Here is a 19,286-nt window from a genome sequence, read left to right as displayed (position 1 = left end):
GAGCCTACGCCTGATTTTGATGAGAAATCATTCAATCCCTCATATTTATGCCAGATGGACTGGATATATGTCATGTAGTTAAAGGATATATGTCATGTAGTTAAAGGATGTATGTCATGTAGTTAAAGGATGTATGTCATGTAGTTAAAGGATGTATGTCATGTAGTTAAAGGATGGATGTCATGTAGTTAAAGGATGCATGTCATGTAGTTAAAGGATGTATGTCATGGAGTTAAAGGATGTATGTCATGTAGTTAAAGGATGGATGTCGTGTAGTTTAAGGATGGATGTCATGTAGTTAAAGGATGTATGTCGTGTAGTTAAAGGATGTATGTCGTGTAGTTAAAGGATGTGTGTCGTGTAGTTAAAGGATGTGTGTCGTGTAGTTAAAGGATGTATGTCATGTAGTTAAAGGATGTATGTCATGTAGTTAAAGGATGTATGTTGTGTAGTTAAAGGATGTATGTCATGTAGTTAAAGGATGTATGTCATGTAGTTAAAGGATGTATGTCATGTAGTTAAAGGATGTATGTCATGTAGTTAAAGGATGTATGTCATGTAGTTAAAGGATGTATGTCGTGTAGTTAAAGGATGTATGTCGTGTAGTTAAAGGATGTATGTCGTGTAGTTAAAGGATGTGTGTCGTGTAGTTAAAGGATGTGTGTCGTGTAGTTAAAGGATGTATGTCATGTAGTTAAAGGATGTATGTCATGTAGTTAAAGGATGTATGTCATGTAGTTAAAGGATGTATGTCATGTAGTTAAAGGATGTATGTCATGTAGTTAAAGGATGGATGTCATGTAGTTAAAGGATGCATGTCATGTAGTTAAAGGATGGATGTCGTGTAGTTAAAGGATGTATGTCATGTAGTTAAAGGATGGATGTCGTGTAGTTAAAGGATGTATGTCATGTAGTTAAAGGATGGATGTCATGTAGTTAAAGGATGGATGTCATGTAGTTAAAGGATGGATGTCATGTAGTTAAAGGATGGATGTCATGTAGTTAAAGGACGTATGTCATGTAGTTAAAGGATGTATGTCATGTAGCTAAAGGATGTATGTCATGTAGTTAAAGGATGTATGTCATGTAGTTAAAGGATGTATGTCATGTAGTTAAAGGATGGATGTCGTGTAGTTAAAGGATATATGTCATGTAGTTAAAGGATGTATGTCATGTAGTTAAAGGATATATGTCATGTAGTTAAAGGATATATGTCATGTAGATAAAGGATGTATGTCGTGTAGTTAAAAGATGTATGTCATGTAGTTAAAGGACGTATGTCATGTAGTTAAAGGATGGATGCTGTGTAGTTAAAGGATGTATGTCATGTAGTTAAAGGATGGATGCTGTGCAGTTAAAGGATGTATGTCATGTAGTTAAAGGATGGATGTCATGTAGTTAAAGGATGTATGTCATGTAGTTAAAGGATGTATGTCGTGTAGTTAAAGGATGTATGTCATGTAGTTAAAGGATGTATGTCATGTAGTTAAAGGATGGATGCTGTGTAGTTAAAGGATGTATGTCATGTAGTTAAAGGATGGATGCTGTGTAGTTAAAGGATGTATGTCATGTAGTTAAAGGATGTATGTCGTGTAGTTAAAGGATGTATGCTGTGTAGTTAAAGGATGTATGTCATGTAGTTAAAGGATGTATGTTGTGTAGTTAAAGGATGTATGTCATGTAGTTAAAGGATGTATGTCATGTAGTTAAAGGATGTATGTCATGTAGTTAAAGGATGTATGTCATGTAGTTAAAGGATGTATGTCATGTAGTTAAAGGATGTATGTCGTGTAGTTAAAGGATGTATGTCGTGTAGTTAAAGGATGTATGTCGTGTAGTTAAAGGATGTGTGTCGTGTAGTTAAAGGATGTGTGTCGTGTAGTTAAAGGATGTATGTCATGTAGTTAAAGGATGTATGTCATGTAGTTAAAGGATGTATGTCATGTAGTTAAAGGATGTATGTCATGTAGTTAAAGGATGGATGTCATGTAGTTAAAGGATGCATGTCATGTAGTTAAAGGATGTATGTCATGGAGTTAAAGGATGTATGTCATGTAGTTAAAGGATGGATGTCGTGTAGTTTAAGGATGGATGTCATGTAGTTAAAGGATGTATGTCGTGTAGTTAAAGGATGTATGTCGTGTAGTTAAAGGATGTGTGTCGTGTAGTTAAAGGATGTGTGTCGTGTAGTTAAAGGATGTATGTCATGTAGTTAAAGGATGTATGTCATGTAGTTAAAGGATGTATGTTGTGTAGTTAAAGGATGTATGTCATGTAGTTAAAGGATGTATGTCATGTAGTTAAAGGATGTATGTCATGTAGTTAAAGGATGTATGTCATGTAGTTAAAGGATGTATGTCATGTAGTTAAAGGATGTATGTCGTGTAGTTAAAGGATGTATGTCGTGTAGTTAAAGGATGTATGTCGTGTAGTTAAAGGATGTGTGTCGTGTAGTTAAAGGATGTGTGTCGTGTAGTTAAAGGATGTATGTCATGTAGTTAAAGGATGTATGTCATGTAGTTAAAGGATGTATGTCATGTAGTTAAAGGATGTATGTCATGTAGTTAAAGGATGTATGTCATGTAGTTAAAGGATGGATGTCATGTAGTTAAAGGATGCATGTCATGTAGTTAAAGGATGGATGTCGTGTAGTTAAAGGATGTATGTCATGTAGTTAAAGGATGGATGTCGTGTAGTTAAAGGATGTATGTCATGTAGTTAAAGGATGGATGTCATGTAGTTAAAGGATGGATGTCATGTAGTTAAAGGATGGATGTCATGTAGTTAAAGGATGGATGTCATGTAGTTAAAGGACGTATGTCATGTAGTTAAAGGATGTATGTCATGTAGCTAAAGGATGTATGTCATGTAGTTAAAGGATGTATGTCATGTAGTTAAAGGATGTATGTCATGTAGTTAAAGGATGGATGTCGTGTAGTTAAAGGATATATGTCATGTAGTTAAAGGATGTATGTCATGTAGTTAAAGGATATATGTCATGTAGTTAAAGGATATATGTCATGTAGATAAAGGATGTATGTCGTGTAGTTAAAAGATGTATGTCATGTAGTTAAAGGACGTATGTCATGTAGTTAAAGGATGGATGCTGTGTAGTTAAAGGATGTATGTCATGTAGTTAAAGGATGGATGCTGTGCAGTTAAAGGATGTATGTCATGTAGTTAAAGGATGGATGTCATGTAGTTAAAGGATGTATGTCATGTAGTTAAAGGATGTATGTCGTGTAGTTAAAGGATGTATGTCATGTAGTTAAAGGATGTATGTCATGTAGTTAAAGGATGGATGCTGTGTAGTTAAAGGATGTATGTCATGTAGTTAAAGGATGGATGCTGTGTAGTTAAAGGATGTATGTCATGTAGTTAAAGGATGTATGTCGTGTAGTTAAAGGATGTATGCTGTGTAGTTAAAGGATGTATGTCATGTAGTTAAAGGATGTATGTTGTGTAGTTAAAGGATGTATGTCATGTAGTTAAAGGATGTATGTCATGTAGTTAAAGGATGTATGTCATGTAGTTAAAGGATGTATGTCATGTAGTTAAAGGATGTATGTCATGTAGTTAAAGGATGTATGTCGTGTAGTTAAAGGATGTATGTTGTGTAGTTAAAGGATGTATGTCGTGTAGTTAAAGGATGTGTGTCGTGTAGTTAAAGGATGTGTGTCGTGTAGTTAAAGGATGTATGTCATGTAGTTAAAGGATGTATGTCATGTAGTTAAAGGATGTATGTCATGTAGTTAAAGGATGTATGTCATGTAGTTAAAGGATGGATGTCATGTAGTTAAAGGATGCATGTCATGTAGTTAAAGGATGTATGTCGTGTAGTTAAAGGATGTATGTCGTGTAGTTAAAGGATGTATGTCATGTAGTTAAAGGATGTGTGTCTTGTAGTTAAAGGATGTATGTCATGTAGTTAAAGGATGTGTGTCGTGTAGTTAAAGGATGTGTGTCGTGTAGTTAAAGGATGTATGTCATGTAGTTAAAGGATGGATGTCCTGTAGTTAAAGGATGGATGTCATGTAGTTAAAGGATGGATGTCATGTAGTTAAAGGATATATGTCATGTAGTTAAAGGATGGATGTCATGTAGTTAAAGGATGTATGTCATGTAGTTAAAGGATGTATGTCATGTAGTTAAAAGATAGATGTCGTGTAGTTAAAGGATGTATGTCGTGTAGTTAAAGGATGTATGTCATGTAGTTAAAGGATATATGTCATGTAGTTAAAGGATGGATGTCATGTAGTTAAAGGATGGATGTCATGTAGTTAAAGGATATATGTCATGTAGTTAAAGGATGGATGTCATGTAGTTAAAGGATGGATGTCATGTAGTTAAAGGATGGATGTCGTGTAGTTAAAGGATGTATGTCATGTAGTTAAAGGATGGATGTCGTGTAGTTAAAGGATGGATGTCGTGTAGTTAAAGGATGGATGTCATGTAGTTAAAGGATGGATGTCATGTAGTTAAAGGATGGATGTCATGTAGTTAAAGGATATATGTCATGTAGTTAAAGGATGGATGTCATGTAGTTAAAGGATGGATGTCATGTAGTTAAAGGATATATGTCATGTAGTTAAAGGATGGATGTCATGTAGTTAAAGGATGGATGTCATGTAGTTAAAGGATGGATGTCGTGTAGTTAAAGGATGTATGTCATGTAGTTAAAGGATGGATGTCGTGTAGTTAAAGGATGGATTTCATGTAGTTAAAGGATATATGTCATGTAGTTAAAGGATGGATGTCATGTAGTTAAAGGATGGATGTCATGTAGTTAAAGGATGGATGTCATGTAGCTAAAGGATGTATGTCATGTAGTTAAAGGATGTATGTCATGTAGTTAAAGGATGGATGTCATGTAGTTAAAGGATGGATGTCGTGTAGTTAAAGGATATATGTCATGTAGTTAAAGGATGTATGTCATGTAGTTAAAGGATATATGTCATGTAGTTAAAAGATATATGTCATGTAGTTAAAGGATGTATGTCGTGTAGTTAAAAGATGTATGTCATGTAGTTAAAGGACGTATGTCATGTAGTTAAAGGATGGATGCTGTGTAGTTAAAGGATGTATGTCATGTAGTTAAAGGATGGATGCTGTGTAGTTAAAGGATGTATGTCATGTAGTTAAAGGATGGATGTCATGTAGTTAAAGGATGTATGTCATGTAGTTAAAGGATGTATGTCATGTAGTTAAAGGATGTATGTCATGTAGTTAAAGGATGTATGTCATGTAGTTAAAGGATGGATGCTGTGTAGTTAAAGGATGTATGTCATGTAGTTAAAGGATGGATGCTGTGTAGTTAAAGGATGTATGTCATGTAGTTAAAGGATGTATGTCGTGTAGTTAAAGGATGTATGCTGTGTAGTTAAAGGATGTATGTCATGTAGTTAAAGGATGTATGTCGTGTAGTTAAAGGATGTATGTCGTGTAGTTAAAGGATGTATGTCGTGTAGTTAAAGGATGTATGTCATGTAGTTAAAGGATGTATGTCATGTAGTTAAAGGATGTATGTCATGTAGTTAAAGGATGTATGTCATGTAGTTAAAGGATGTATGTCATGTAGTTAAAGGATGTATGTCATGTAGTTAAAGGATGTATGTCATGGAGTTAAAGGATGTATGTCATGTAGTTAAAGGATGGATGTCGTGTAGTTTAAGGATGGATGTCATGTAGTTAAAGGATGTATGTCGTGTAGTTAAAGGATGTATGTCGTGTAGTTAAAGGATGTGTGTCGTGTAGTTAAAGGATGTGTGTCGTGTAGTTAAAGGATGTATGTCATGTAGTTAAAGGATGTATGTCATGTAGTTAAAGGATGTATGTTGTGTAGTTAAAGGATGTATGTCATGTAGTTAAAGGATGTATGTCATGTAGTTAAAGGATGTATGTCATGTAGTTAAAGGATGTATGTCATGTAGTTAAAGGATGTATGTCATGTAGTTAAAGGATGTATGTCGTGTAGTTAAAGGATGTATGTCGTGTAGTTAAAGGATGTATGTCGTGTAGTTAAAGGATGTGTGTCGTGTAGTTAAAGGATGTGTGTCGTGTAGTTAAAGGATGTATGTCATGTAGTTAAAGGATGTATGTCATGTAGTTAAAGGATGTATGTCATGTAGTTAAAGGATGTATGTCATGTAGTTAAAGGATGTATGTCATGTAGTTAAAGGATGGATGTCATGTAGTTAAAGGATGCATGTCATGTAGTTAAAGGATGGATGTCGTGTAGTTAAAGGATGTATGTCATGTAGTTAAAGGATGGATGTCGTGTAGTTAAAGGATGTATGTCATGTAGTTAAAGGATGGATGTCATGTAGTTAAAGGATGGATGTCATGTAGTTAAAGGATGGATGTCATGTAGTTAAAGGATGGATGTCATGTAGTTAAAGGACGTATGTCATGTAGTTAAAGGATGTATGTCATGTAGCTAAAGGATGTATGTCATGTAGTTAAAGGATGTATGTCATGTAGTTAAAGGATGTATGTCATGTAGTTAAAGGATGGATGTCGTGTAGTTAAAGGATATATGTCATGTAGTTAAAGGATGTATGTCATGTAGTTAAAGGATATATGTCATGTAGTTAAAGGATATATGTCATGTAGATAAAGGATGTATGTCGTGTAGTTAAAAGATGTATGTCATGTAGTTAAAGGACGTATGTCATGTAGTTAAAGGATGGATGCTGTGTAGTTAAAGGATGTATGTCATGTAGTTAAAGGATGGATGCTGTGCAGTTAAAGGATGTATGTCATGTAGTTAAAGGATGGATGTCATGTAGTTAAAGGATGTATGTCATGTAGTTAAAGGATGTATGTCGTGTAGTTAAAGGATGTATGTCATGTAGTTAAAGGATGTATGTCATGTAGTTAAAGGATGGATGCTGTGTAGTTAAAGGATGTATGTCATGTAGTTAAAGGATGGATGCTGTGTAGTTAAAGGATGTATGTCATGTAGTTAAAGGATGTATGTCGTGTAGTTAAAGGATGTATGCTGTGTAGTTAAAGGATGTATGTCATGTAGTTAAAGGATGTATGTTGTGTAGTTAAAGGATGTATGTCATGTAGTTAAAGGATGTATGTCATGTAGTTAAAGGATGTATGTCATGTAGTTAAAGGATGTATGTCATGTAGTTAAAGGATGTATGTCGTGTAGTTAAAGGATGTATGTTGTGTAGTTAAAGGATGTATGTCGTGTAGTTAAAGGATTTGTGTCGTGTAGTTAAAGGATGTGTGTCGTGTAGTTAAAGGATGTATGTCATGTAGTTAAAGGATGTATGTCATGTAGTTAAAGGATGTATGTCATGTAGTTAAAGGATGTATGTCATGTAGTTAAAGGATGGATGTCATGTAGTTAAAGGATGCATGTCATGTAGTTAAAGGATGTATGTCGTGTAGTTAAAGGATGTATGTCGTGTAGTTAAAGGATGTATGTCATGTAGTTAAAGGATGTGTGTCTTGTAGTTAAAGGATGTATGTCATGTAGTTAAAGGATGTGTGTCGTGTAGTTAAAGGATGTGTGTCGTGTAGTTAAAGGATGTATGTCATGTAGTTAAAGGATGGATGTCCTGTAGTTAAAGGATGGATGTCATGTAGTTAAAGGATGGATGTCATGTAGTTAAAGGATATATGTCATGTAGTTAAAGGATGGATGTCATGTAGTTAAAGGATGTATGTCATGTAGTTAAAGGATGTATGTCATGTTGTTAAAAGATAGATGTCGTGTAGTTAAAGGATGTATGTCGTGTAGTTAAAGGATGTATGTCATGTAGTTAAAGGATATATGTCATGTAGTTAAAGGATGGATGTCATGTAGTTAAAGGATGGATGTCATGTAGTTAAAGGATATATGTCATGTAGTTAAAGGATGGATGTCATGTAGTTAAAGGATGGATGTCATGTAGTTAAAGGATGGATGTCGTGTAGTTAAAGGATGTATGTCATGTAGTTAAAGGATGGATGTCGTGTAGTTAAAGGATGGATGTCGTGTAGTTAAAGGATGGATGTCATGTAGTTAAAGGATGGATGTCATGTAGTTAAAGGATGGATGTCATGTAGTTAAAGGATATATGTCATGTAGTTAAAGGATGGATGTCATGTAGTTAAAGGATGGATGTCATGTAGTTAAAGGATATATGTCATGTAGTTAAAGGATGGATGTCATGTAGTTAAAGGATGGATGTCATGTAGTTAAAGGATGGATGTCGTGTAGTTAAAGGATGTATGTCATGTAGTTAAAGGATGGATGTCGTGTAGTTAAAGGATGGATTTCATGTAGTTAAAGGATATATGTCATGTAGTTAAAGGATGGATGTCATGTAGTTAAAGGATGGATGTCATGTAGTTAAAGGATGGATGTCATGTAGCTAAAGGATGTATGTCATGTAGTTAAAGGATGTATGTCATGTAGTTAAAGGATGGATGTCATGTAGTTAAAGGATGGATGTCGTGTAGTTAAAGGATATATGTCATGTAGTTAAAGGATGTATGTCATGTAGTTAAAGGATATATGTCATGTAGTTAAAAGATATATGTCATGTAGTTAAAGGATGTATGTCGTGTAGTTAAAAGATGTATGTCATGTAGTTAAAGGACGTATGTCATGTAGTTAAAGGATGGATGCTGTGTAGTTAAAGGATGTATGTCATGTAGTTAAAGGATGGATGCTGTGTAGTTAAAGGATGTATGTCATGTAGTTAAAGGATGGATGTCATGTAGTTAAAGGATGTATGTCATGTAGTTAAAGGATGTATGTCATGTAGTTAAAGGATGTATGTCATGTAGTTAAAGGATGTATGTCATGTAGTTAAAGGATGGATGCTGTGTAGTTAAAGGATGTATGTCATGTAGTTAAAGGATGGATGCTGTGTAGTTAAAGGATGTATGTCATGTAGTTAAAGGATGTATGTCGTGTAGTTAAAGGATGTATGCTGTGTAGTTAAAGGATGTATGTCATGTAGTTAAAGGATGTATGTCGTGTAGTTAAAGGATGTATGTCGTGTAGTTAAAGGATGTATGTCGTGTAGTTAAAGGATGTATGTCATGTAGTTAAAGGATGTATGTCATGTAGTTAAAGGATGTATGTCATGTAGTTAAAGGATGTATGTCATGTAGTTAAAGGATGTATGTCATGTAGTTAAAGGATGTATGTCATGGAGTTAAAGGATGTATGTCATGTAGTTAAAGGATGGATGTCGTGTAGTTAAAGGATGTATGTCGTGTAGTTAAAGGATGTATGTCGTGTAGTTAAAGGATGTGTGTCGTGTAGTTAAAGGATGTGTGTCGTGTAGTTAAAGGATGTGTGTCGTGTAGTTAAAGGATGTGTGTCGTGTAGTTAAAGGATGTATGTCATGTAGTTAAAGGATGTATGTCATGTAGTTAAAGGATGTATGTCATGTAGTTAAAGGATGTATGTCATGTAGTTAAAGGATGGATGTCATGTAGTTAAAGGATGGATGTCGTGTAGTTAAAGGATGTATGTCATGTAGTTAAAGGATGGATGTCGTGTAGTTAAAGGATGGATGTCGTGTAGTTAAAGGATGGATGTCATGTAGTTAAAGGATGGATGTCATGTAGTTAAAGGATATATGTCATGTAGTTAAAGGATGGATGTCATGTAGTTAAAGGATGGATGTCATGTAGTTAAAGGATATATGTCATGTAGTTAAAGGATGGATGTCATGTAGTTAAAGGATGGATGTCATGTAGTTAAAGGATGGATGTCGTGTAGTTAAAGGATGTATGTCATGTAGTTAAAGGATGGATGTCGTGTAGTTAAAGGATGGATTTCATGTAGTTAAAGGATATATGTCATGTAGTTAAAGGATGGATGTCATGTAGTTAAAGGATGGATGTCATGTAGTTAAAGGATGGATGTCATGTAGCTAAAGGATGTATGTCATGTAGTTAAAGGATGTATGTCATGTAGTTAAAGGATGGATGTCATGTAGTTAAAGGATGGATGTCGTGTAGTTAAAGGATATATGTCATGTAGTTAAAGGATGTATGTCATGTAGTTAAAGGATATATGTCATGTAGTTAAAAGATATATGTCATGTAGTTAAAGGATGTATGTCGTGTAGTTAAAGGACGTATGTCATGTAGTTAAAGGATGGATGCTGTGTAGTTAAAGGATGTATGTCATGTAGTTAAAGGATGGATGCTGTGTAGTTAAAGGATGTATGTCATGTAGTTAAAGGATGGATGTCATGTAGTTAAAGGATGTATGTCATGTAGTTAAAGGATGTATGTCATGTAGTTAAAGGATGTATGTCATGTAGTTAAAGGATGTATGTCATGTAGTTAAAGGATGGATGCTGTGTAGTTAAAGGATGTATGTCATGTAGTTAAAGGATGGATGCTGTGTAGTTAAAGGATGTATGTCATGTAGTTAAAGGATGTATGTCGTGTAGTTAAAGGATGTATGCTGTGTAGTTAAAGGATGTATGTCATGTAGTTAAAGGATGTATGTCGTGTAGTTAAAGGATGTATGTCGTGTAGTTAAAGGATGTATGTCGTGTAGTTAAAGGATGTATGTCATGTAGTTAAAGGATGTATGTCATGTAGTTAAAGGATGTATGTCATGTAGTTAAAGGATGTATGTCATGTAGTTAAAGGATGTATGTCATGTAGTTAAAGGATGTATGTCATGTAGTTAAAGGATGTATGTCATGGAGTTAAAGGATGTATGTCATGTAGTTAAAGGATGGATGTCGTGTAGTTTAAGGATGGATGTCATGTAGTTAAAGGATGTATGTCGTGTAGTTAAAGGATGTATGTCGTGTAGTTAAAGGATGTGTGTCGTGTAGTTAAAGGATGTGTGTCGTGTAGTTAAAGGATGTATGTCATGTAGTTAAAGGATGTATGTCATGTAGTTAAAGGATGTATGTCATGTAGTTAAAGGATGTATGTCATGTAGTTAAAGGATGGATGTCATGTAGTTAAAGGATGGATGTCATGTAGTTAAAGGATGCATGTCATGTAGTTAAAGGATGTATGTCGTGTAGTTAAAGGATGTATGTCGTGTAGTTAAAGGATGTAAGTCATGTAGTTAAAGGATGTGTGTCTTGTAGTTAAAGGAAGTATGTCATGTAGTTAAAGGATGTGTGTCGTGTAGTTAAAGGATGTGTGTCGTGTAGTTAAAGGATGGATGTCATGTAGTTAAAGGATGGATGTCGTGTAGTTAAAGGATGGATGTCATGTAGTTAAAGGATGGATGTCGTGTAGTTAAAGGATGGATGTCATGTAGTTAAAGGATGGATGTCATGTAGTTAAAGGATGTATGTCATGTAGTTAAAGGATGGATGTCATGTAGTTAAAGGATGTATGTCATGTAGTTAAAGGATGTATGTCGTGAAGGACTGTGCATAGATATAGTCTTATTCAAAGGCTCCATCGAACAAACTGGTTGAATGGTTATTGTCTGCGCACATGTATTTGTGGACTGCTCATCCATTTTTTTACTCTTTCTTCTGTCCGAAATCAGTACGAACCTGTGTCCGCCTTAAAGGAACAGGCCACCGTTTTTCTATACTCAGATATGTTCTTACCTGAGCTTAGACGAGTTGATGTGTACCTGTCTGGTCTTTGTGCCCGTGGACGAGCGCGGTAGCTTCTAACTTCACCCCCGTTTGGAGCTAAAGGAATATACTGGGAGAGGCCAAATGTTAATAACATCTTTGGTCGTTTTGCGTGACTGAGGGTACACACAAAGACCAGACAGGTACACATAAACTCGTCTAAGCTCAGGCAAGAACATATCTGAGTATGTAAAAACGGTGGCCTGTTCCTTTAAGTTATACTGTGGGTGATACCTTTTCCTGCTCTACATGCAGGATGGCGCTGTGGCAACAAATAGGTTAATTTATTAGCCAGGTAATTGTAATTATTTTAGTGCTGTCCTGGGCGCTGGGCTACATATGCTATGGGCAGTAATTCACTGATGGAGTTTCCTGATCTGGAACTTCATTAAAGAGAAAGCTCGTACGACTTCCTTTCAGTACTTCAGTCAGCTGCCAAATCTGCTCGTCCAACATAAATGACTTTCATTTGTTTCTCGAGTTACGACGACTTTCCAACGATCATACAATGTGAGAAATAGATTTTCCCATTGTTTCGTTTGATATTCACACATTTTTTCAGTTGGCTCTTTTCTCTGTTGGGAATGTCCCGCTTGTTCATTATCCCTCTGGTTGTTCATTGCATCAGCTGTGAGGATGGACTGTTCGGTTGCGAGCACACCCTGACACCTTTTTTATTTATTTATTTTGATTTATTTGTTAAAAGCACCATCCAACAATAAATTAATTAACTGAAGAAGTCTTTCCAAAATGTCACATTTTGTTTTATCCAGTCTTGGTGTGGCCTTTTTTCATTTTATTTTCCGTAATCAATATTTCCACTGTAAGAACTAAAAGCACATACCATAATAGATTAATACCAACTTTTACAAAGAAATACAAACATACAATAAATCACGTCACCTCTTTTCCCCATTCCAACCAGGCGCTAGTGTTTAACAAACACCGCCATGACAGATTTAAACATTTCCAGTCGCAAGAAAGGGAAATTACCCAATCAATTCGGCAGGAACTTTCAAAATAAAATATAAAGTCCTTACAGGTGGTATTTATACTTCAAACTGATCCACATCGAGTCTGTGGATAATGTCAGAGGTGGACATTTCAGAAATGAAACGTCTGAACCATAAAGAGGGGAAATGCACTGCTGTAAAGCAGCAGTATAAGTTCCATGATGTCTGTGAATGCGTCAGAGCAGTGTGCGCAGTGTTTGAGTTACTCTTGACTGAAGTAGTCTGTGTACTCTGCGTACTGCTGAAGATGCCTGTGTCTCTCAGAGAACTACAGTAGCACCGCAGCAGTACTTTGTGTTTCTGAGCAGCGTCTGAATCTGGAGCTGTAAACTGACAACACAAAACCAACTGGAATTTAGTGACAAGGGTTACATTCAGTGACTAAAATGAGACGAAAGCTGAAAAGCAGAGGATAAGGCTGAAACTGTGACAAAAACCTAACTCCTACAAACAAAAGAATATAAGGTGAGTGTAGCCAAAGATTTAAACACAACTCTTGATAGGACATGACCCTCATGGAAGTGGCAAACTAATCTGATCAATATTTATCAACTGAGACAGTGAATACACAATGAGTGGTCAGCATGGCGCCTTTACTTTCCATCACAGTGGGCTCGGACGCAATTTCACTGTTTACAGACACGCTCACCAGAAAACCTGTTGTAGAGATCACAGGGATCAAAAGTGCGGCTCCATGCTGACCACATACAGCCGCTGGGTCACACAAATATCATACAACATAAAAAATAGCATAATGCACCTTTAAAGCAACTCTAAGGTCCCGTTTCACCGGACCGGCATGGCTGCATTCCCACATTGCCTCGCTCGATGTGCCACTGTCGCAAACAGTGAGGCAGGTTTGTACCACAGAAGCAGACCAGCACCTCCCTCACCTCGGAGCAAATCCATTAAACTTGTGAATTTGTGGAGAGTTTCTGCTTGGATTTGTTTGCAGGATGTCAGATGTAAAGTCCTGTGGGCCTTTGCTCCAAAAGACAGTTTGAAGTTTGCACATAAAAAGATACAGACTTACATTTTTGGAGACATGGTCTCCAAAAATGGGCAGTGTGAAGGCAGTGTCAGGAAACTGCAGTAGATTCACGCCATGCTGGAAATAGACAAAGGTCAGACAAAGGCAAATGAACTAACTAAACTGTACTAACTAAACTGTATTAACTGACAATCACATGATGTAAAAAGCGCTTCTTTCGTGGCCATTGGAGCCACAGAGAAGGGAGGCCAGGGTGAGAGCACTGAGGCTGCAAACCACAAAGACCACCCCAAATGTCCGTCAGCGCCTTTGCTGCCAAAGCTCGTCATATAAATGTAGCCATGTATTTCTACTTGTTGTTGTTGTTTGCATTTTAAGAAGGAAGATTGTCATCTGATTTTGAGTTGTTTCCTTTGACCACTTTTTTGAAGACTTTTTTTTTTCATTTCTTCGAGTTGATTTTATGAGCTTAAAAAGAACTAATGAGTCATGTTTTAAAATTGTATATTTATTATGGTGGAATCATACAAACAGTTAAACATTGGTTGTGTATAAACAAGTTTGCCTCTTAATTTTGAAAAAAAAAAAAAAAACTTAAATGCAGGACCTCAGAATGGGAAGTAAAGTTTAATCACGATGATGTACACTGCAAAAAGTAATTAACTAGATTAGTATAAACATCTCAATTTGAGCATAATAATCAAAATGTTAGTTGTTTTGACTAGGTAAATTGTTCTTGGGCATTTGTCCTAGATTATTTCACTTGTTCTGAGATGTTTCTGACTCGTTTCAATACATTTCGTCCTTATTTCAGGTCATTTTCTTTGCCAATGGGGTAAGAAAAACGGTCTTATCTCTTTGGCAAGTTTACTTTCTTATTTCAAGCGATTTACCTTAGAACTGGTCTGAAATGTCCTCAAACAAGCAAAGTAAACTTGGTCCGATCAGGAAAAATGTCTAAATTAGCGACAAACGCTCAAAACAAGATATATTTCCTCAATTCAAGTCATTTCAGACAATGCTTGATATTGACTTTTTGCAGTGTACTCTTCATCTTGTGTTGCCTCGCTCTCACTCTGCCTCACACAGTGACTCTAATCAGTCTCTCTAAACATAGAACCTGAACTGACCTGTGACTGAACATAACCTTTGAACATGTACATGAATTACATCATGCATCCATGTGACCTGCCAGTCAGCCTGCCACGGGGCAGTCCAGCAGCTCTCGCCTGCCCGACACTGCATATGTGCCGGAAAATACACAAGTCAACAATAACAGTGATCGCAACTGTGTTCTAAAGTTTGTGAATCCCAACTTGGAGGCGCGTGCGTGTGAGGACTAATTAGCATATGCCCCGCCTCTGATTCACCATATAAGGACATTAACAAAGTGCTGCACACACAAGGCAGGAAATGAACGACCAAACACCAATCCAAAACTAATAATAACCAACAAAGACCAACAAAACCCCAAGATAATCGTCCCATGTGCTCAAGGACCCTCTGAAACCTTTGGCACGAATTAGCTCTCATTACAAAATGTTTAATTAGATAGAACCTGTACATTAATAAAGGGTTTTCCATCCCCTTTCGCTAAAACAGGTGGGGGTGGTGCTGCACCTCTGCGTGGTTAGCTCTCCGAGCAGAGCACACGCCTCGGGAACACAGGGTCGCAGGATCGAGGCCCACGTTTGTCTTCATCAAAGACGTTTATGAAGCACGTTTAATGCTACGTTACTTGTGAACGACGGCGTTGAAAAGTTTTAGCTGTAATACATTGGTACATTAACAAAAGTAGCTAAGTGATATTATCAGCTTATTTCTGTATAAAGGCATCTATAATTTATTATAATTATATATACATTCTGGGATTAATGAATACATGATATAATATGTACAAATATATGTAACTCAGAATGTTGGGTCCCACAGGAGCCGATCGTGAACGGAACAGGAGATGTCCTCCAGACTGTTCTCACAGGTTAGGTTAGGTTAATTTATTTGTACCCGTGGGTAAATTCGTCTTGCAATTCTGAGAACTAGTCAACACATTAAAAGAAAATTAAAGATAAAACATCACACATATTTAAATATAAAGCTTGTAAGTGCTCCAGATACTAACAGGAAGTGCCTTTGGTACAGAAACAACTGAAGTTTAAGCCACTGGACAGTAACAAAGATAAAAAGCCGTGTCAGGGGCGATTTGATCCCGTCTTGTTCATAAAGGAAAGGGCGGCGGGAACAAAACTTTTCTTAAAACGGTTCCTGTGGCTCATTGGCATCAAAAACCGACGCCCAGACGGAAGCATCGAAACTCTGAATGCAAAGGATGCTCAGTGTCTTTGACGATGCTTTGTGCCATCCTCTCTAACTGTCTATCATGCAGAAAGTCCAAACTGGTCTGGCCAATGACTTTACTTGACCACTTGACCAGCTGATTAAAGGCGTACAGAGAAACACTTTCAGCCAAAAATCTTTCTAAGAAGGCCTTGAGAACAAATGAATGTGAAAGAACCTGCTGTGAACGTCCGTGAATGAGGCGCGATGTTTTGAAGTGGTCATCACAAAGTCCTGATCTCAATCCAGTTGAAAATGTGTGGGCAGAACTGAAAAGGCATAGGCACACAAGGTGGCTACAAGTGTGTCTCAGTTACTCCACTTCTGTTTGGACAAATCCAAAACCTTTCGGGGGTTCAGACAGAGTACAAATGAAAATGCTTCAGGGGGTTTGTGGATCATGGCTGATATCATGTGTACGGGGGATGAAGCTGGCCCGGGGCAGGGCAGAGGTAAGTGGCTCCACAGCAACAATAACTGAGTGTGTTTCCAGGAGCCGCGGGAGGAAAGACGTCAGGAGCTGCCCAGGAACCGCTGAGAGGAAGCTCTCAGAGAGGAACTGAAGAGGAGGAGAGGCTGAAGAGGCTGCAGAGGAGGGGGCCCCGCCGGACCGGAGGAGCTTCATATAAAGAAGACGGCTGCCGGTTCATCCCACACACCGATACACGAGGACAAGTGAGTACAGCTATTCTTTCTACTACCTGAACTTCTACTAAAGTACTTCTGTACTACTACTACTACTACTACCTCTACTGCTGCTGGTGCATTGTGCTGTGGCTTCCTGTTCTCTCTGCTTCACATTCTGTCCTGAACCTTTGCATTTTTCCCACCCGTATACTTTCACAAATTCTGACATGTTTGGTATCCACGGACTACGCCACGCACGGAATCCCCCCAACAACACTCGTTAATCCACTTCCTTAGAGGGGATGTGCAGACATTACTTAAGTTTAGGGCCGTTTTCTCCGAATTAGGTTTTCACTCACGGCTCTTTCCATTATCAATATTTGTTCGTCAAAAGTATCGGCAATATTTCTTTTGTTGCCTTATTTTGATATTAAAAGCACATTTCCCCCTCACATTTATGTAAGTATGCAAACGTTATTGATTGATTTTCTATTTTTTTTTTCTATTGGTGTTTTCTGCCTGCATTACTAGTGCGTATTTTAACTTTGAGTGACCCGCTGTAAGGGGGGGGTTTGACCCTCTAACCCCGCGCGTGTGTGTGTGTGTGTGTTTACTTGTGTAGCCATGACGATGAGCCTGAGCAGATGTGCCGTGGCCTGTGCGCTCCTGTCCCTCCTCTGCCTGCACCTCCGCTCGTCTGAGGGACACATCACCTTCTTCAGCCCCCGTGAGATGCAGATCATGAAGGTACAGCTCCCAGGAGGTCACTGGTTCCATTCCCCGGGCCAGGAGCAGAGGGTTTAAGTCTTGTGTGCTTGTCAGGAGCGCGAAGGGAAGAAGGATATGGAGCCTCGGTCTGAAGACGGACAGTTCCAGGACGTCAACATCCAGCCACTCCCAGAGACAGAACACCACACGGTAACTGTACCTCTCCCCCCACTCTCCTCCTCCCCCTTCTCCTTTCCTCCACCCTTGTTCTCTCCGCCGCTTTCCTCCTCCCCTCCCCTCTCCTCCTCTTTCCTCCTGTCTCCCCCTCTCCTCACCTCTCCCCTCATCTCCCATCCTCTCTCCTCCTCTACTCTCCTCCTCTCTCCTTCTCTACTCTCCTCCCCATGCTCTCTCCTTCTCTTTCCTCCTCTTCCCTCCTCCCCTGCTCTCTCCTTCTCTTTCCTCCTCTCTCTTCCTCTACCCTCCTCCCCCTGCTCTCTCCTTCTCTTTCCTCCTCTCTCTTCCTCTTCCCTCCTCTACCCTCCTCCCCCTGCTCTCTCCTTCTCTTTCCTCCTCTCTCTTCCTCTACCCTCCTCCCCCTGCTCTCTCCTTCTCTTTCCTCCTCTCTCCTCCTCTTCCCTCCTCTACCCTCCTCCCCCTGCTCTCTCCTTCTCTTTCCTCCTCTCTCCTCCTCTCTCCTCCTCTTCCCTCCTCTACCCTCCTCCCCCTGCTCTCTCCTTCTCTTTCCTCCTCTCTCTTCCTCTACCCTCCTCCCCCTGCTCTCTCCTTCTCTTTCCTCCTCTCTCTTCCTCTTCCCTCCTCTACCCTCCTCCCCCTGCTCTCTCCTTCTCTTTCCTCCTCTCTCTTCCTCTACCCTCCTCCCCCTGCTCTCTCCTTCTCTTTCCTCCTCTCTCCTCCTCTTCCCTCCTCTACCCTCCTCCCCCTGCTCTCTCCTTCTCTTTCCTCCTCTCTCCTCCTCTCTCCTCCTCTTCCCTCCTCTACCCTCCTCCCCCTGCTCTCTCCTTCTCTTTCCTCCTCTCTCTTCCTCTACCCTCCTCCCCCTGCTCTCTCCTTCTCTTTCCTCCTCTCTCCTCCTCTTCCCTCCTCTACCCTCCTCCCCCTGCTCTCTCCTTCTCTTTCCTCCTCTCTCTTCCTCTACCCTCCTCCCCCTGCTCTCTCCTTCTCTTTCCTCCTCTCTCTTCCTCTACCCTCCTCCCCCTGTTCTCTCCTTCTCTTTCCTCCTCTCTCGTCCTCTACCCTCATCCCCCTGTTCTCTCCTTCTCTCTCCTCCTCTCTCCTCCTCTACCCTCCTCTTCCCTCCTCTACCCTCCTCTACCCTCCTCCCCTCCTCTCTCCTTCTCTTTCCTCCTCTCTCCTCTCTCCTCCTCTACCCTCCTCCCCTGCTCTCTCCCTCCCCCTCTCACGGTAGTACAGTGGATTGTGCTAATGCTTCACAGCTGGAAGGTCCAGTTTTCGATTCCCACCAGGGTCGAGGCCTTTCTGTGTGGAGTTTGCATGCTCTCCCCGTGTCTGCGTAGGTTTCCCCCGGGTACTCCACTTTCCCCTACTAGTAAAAACATGTACAATAGGTGAATTCTCCAGCCAGGTGTTTCTGACCACCAGCCTGGCTCCACATCATGGAGACGGGTCCCCGAGCGCCGGCCCCTGCTGGCAGCCCCAGCGACACTGAGGATGGGTCACATTTCTCTACAGAGTTTAATAAAGTATGACTTAACTCTTCTCATTGCTGCCTGTTGCAGGAGAAGGCGGTGGAGGTGGCGCTGAGCCTCTCTCCACAGCAGCTCGACCACGTGGCGCCTGTTTTGGAAGAACTGATCCACCAAATGGCGGAGGAGCGACAGAGAGGTGGCGCTGCGGCTCAATTTTCAGACTTCCACAAATGTAATGTAAATAATCTGATCTAAGTTTTCCTTTTCGTGTTCACAGCCAAATAAACTCCGGACGGACGGGACGCTGTTTCACCTGCACTTCACATGGTTCAATAAACTTAAGTTATTCATAAAC

General features: G+C 39.2%; 1 protein-coding gene across 2 annotated transcripts in view; it reads left to right on the top strand.

Annotated features, from left to right (window-relative positions):
- mlnl (motilin-like) overlaps nucleotides 1–19,286 on the top strand; it is a 19,889-nt gene extending 603 nt beyond the window's left edge. For both annotated transcript variants that reach the window (XM_079582253.1, XM_079582254.1), the window contains exons 2-6: nucleotides 16,420–16,601; nucleotides 17,176–17,300; nucleotides 17,376–17,471; nucleotides 19,022–19,127; nucleotides 19,209–19,286. In XM_079582253.1, coding sequence (XP_079438379.1) covers nucleotides 17,178–17,300; nucleotides 17,376–17,471; nucleotides 19,022–19,127; nucleotides 19,209–19,216 — 333 coding nt within the window. In that variant the 5' untranslated portion in view covers nucleotides 16,420–16,601; nucleotides 17,176–17,177 and the 3' untranslated portion in view covers nucleotides 19,217–19,286. The remainder of the gene's footprint in view (nucleotides 1–16,419; nucleotides 16,602–17,175; nucleotides 17,301–17,375; nucleotides 17,472–19,021; nucleotides 19,128–19,208) is intronic.

This window comes from Gobius niger, assembly GCF_951799975.1.
Source record: "Gobius niger genome assembly, chromosome: 24".
Lineage (NCBI taxonomy): Eukaryota > Metazoa > Chordata > Actinopteri > Gobiiformes > Gobiidae > Gobius > Gobius niger.
Note: the sequence above shows the minus strand (reverse complement) of the source record. Positions and strands in the feature narration are given on the sequence as shown.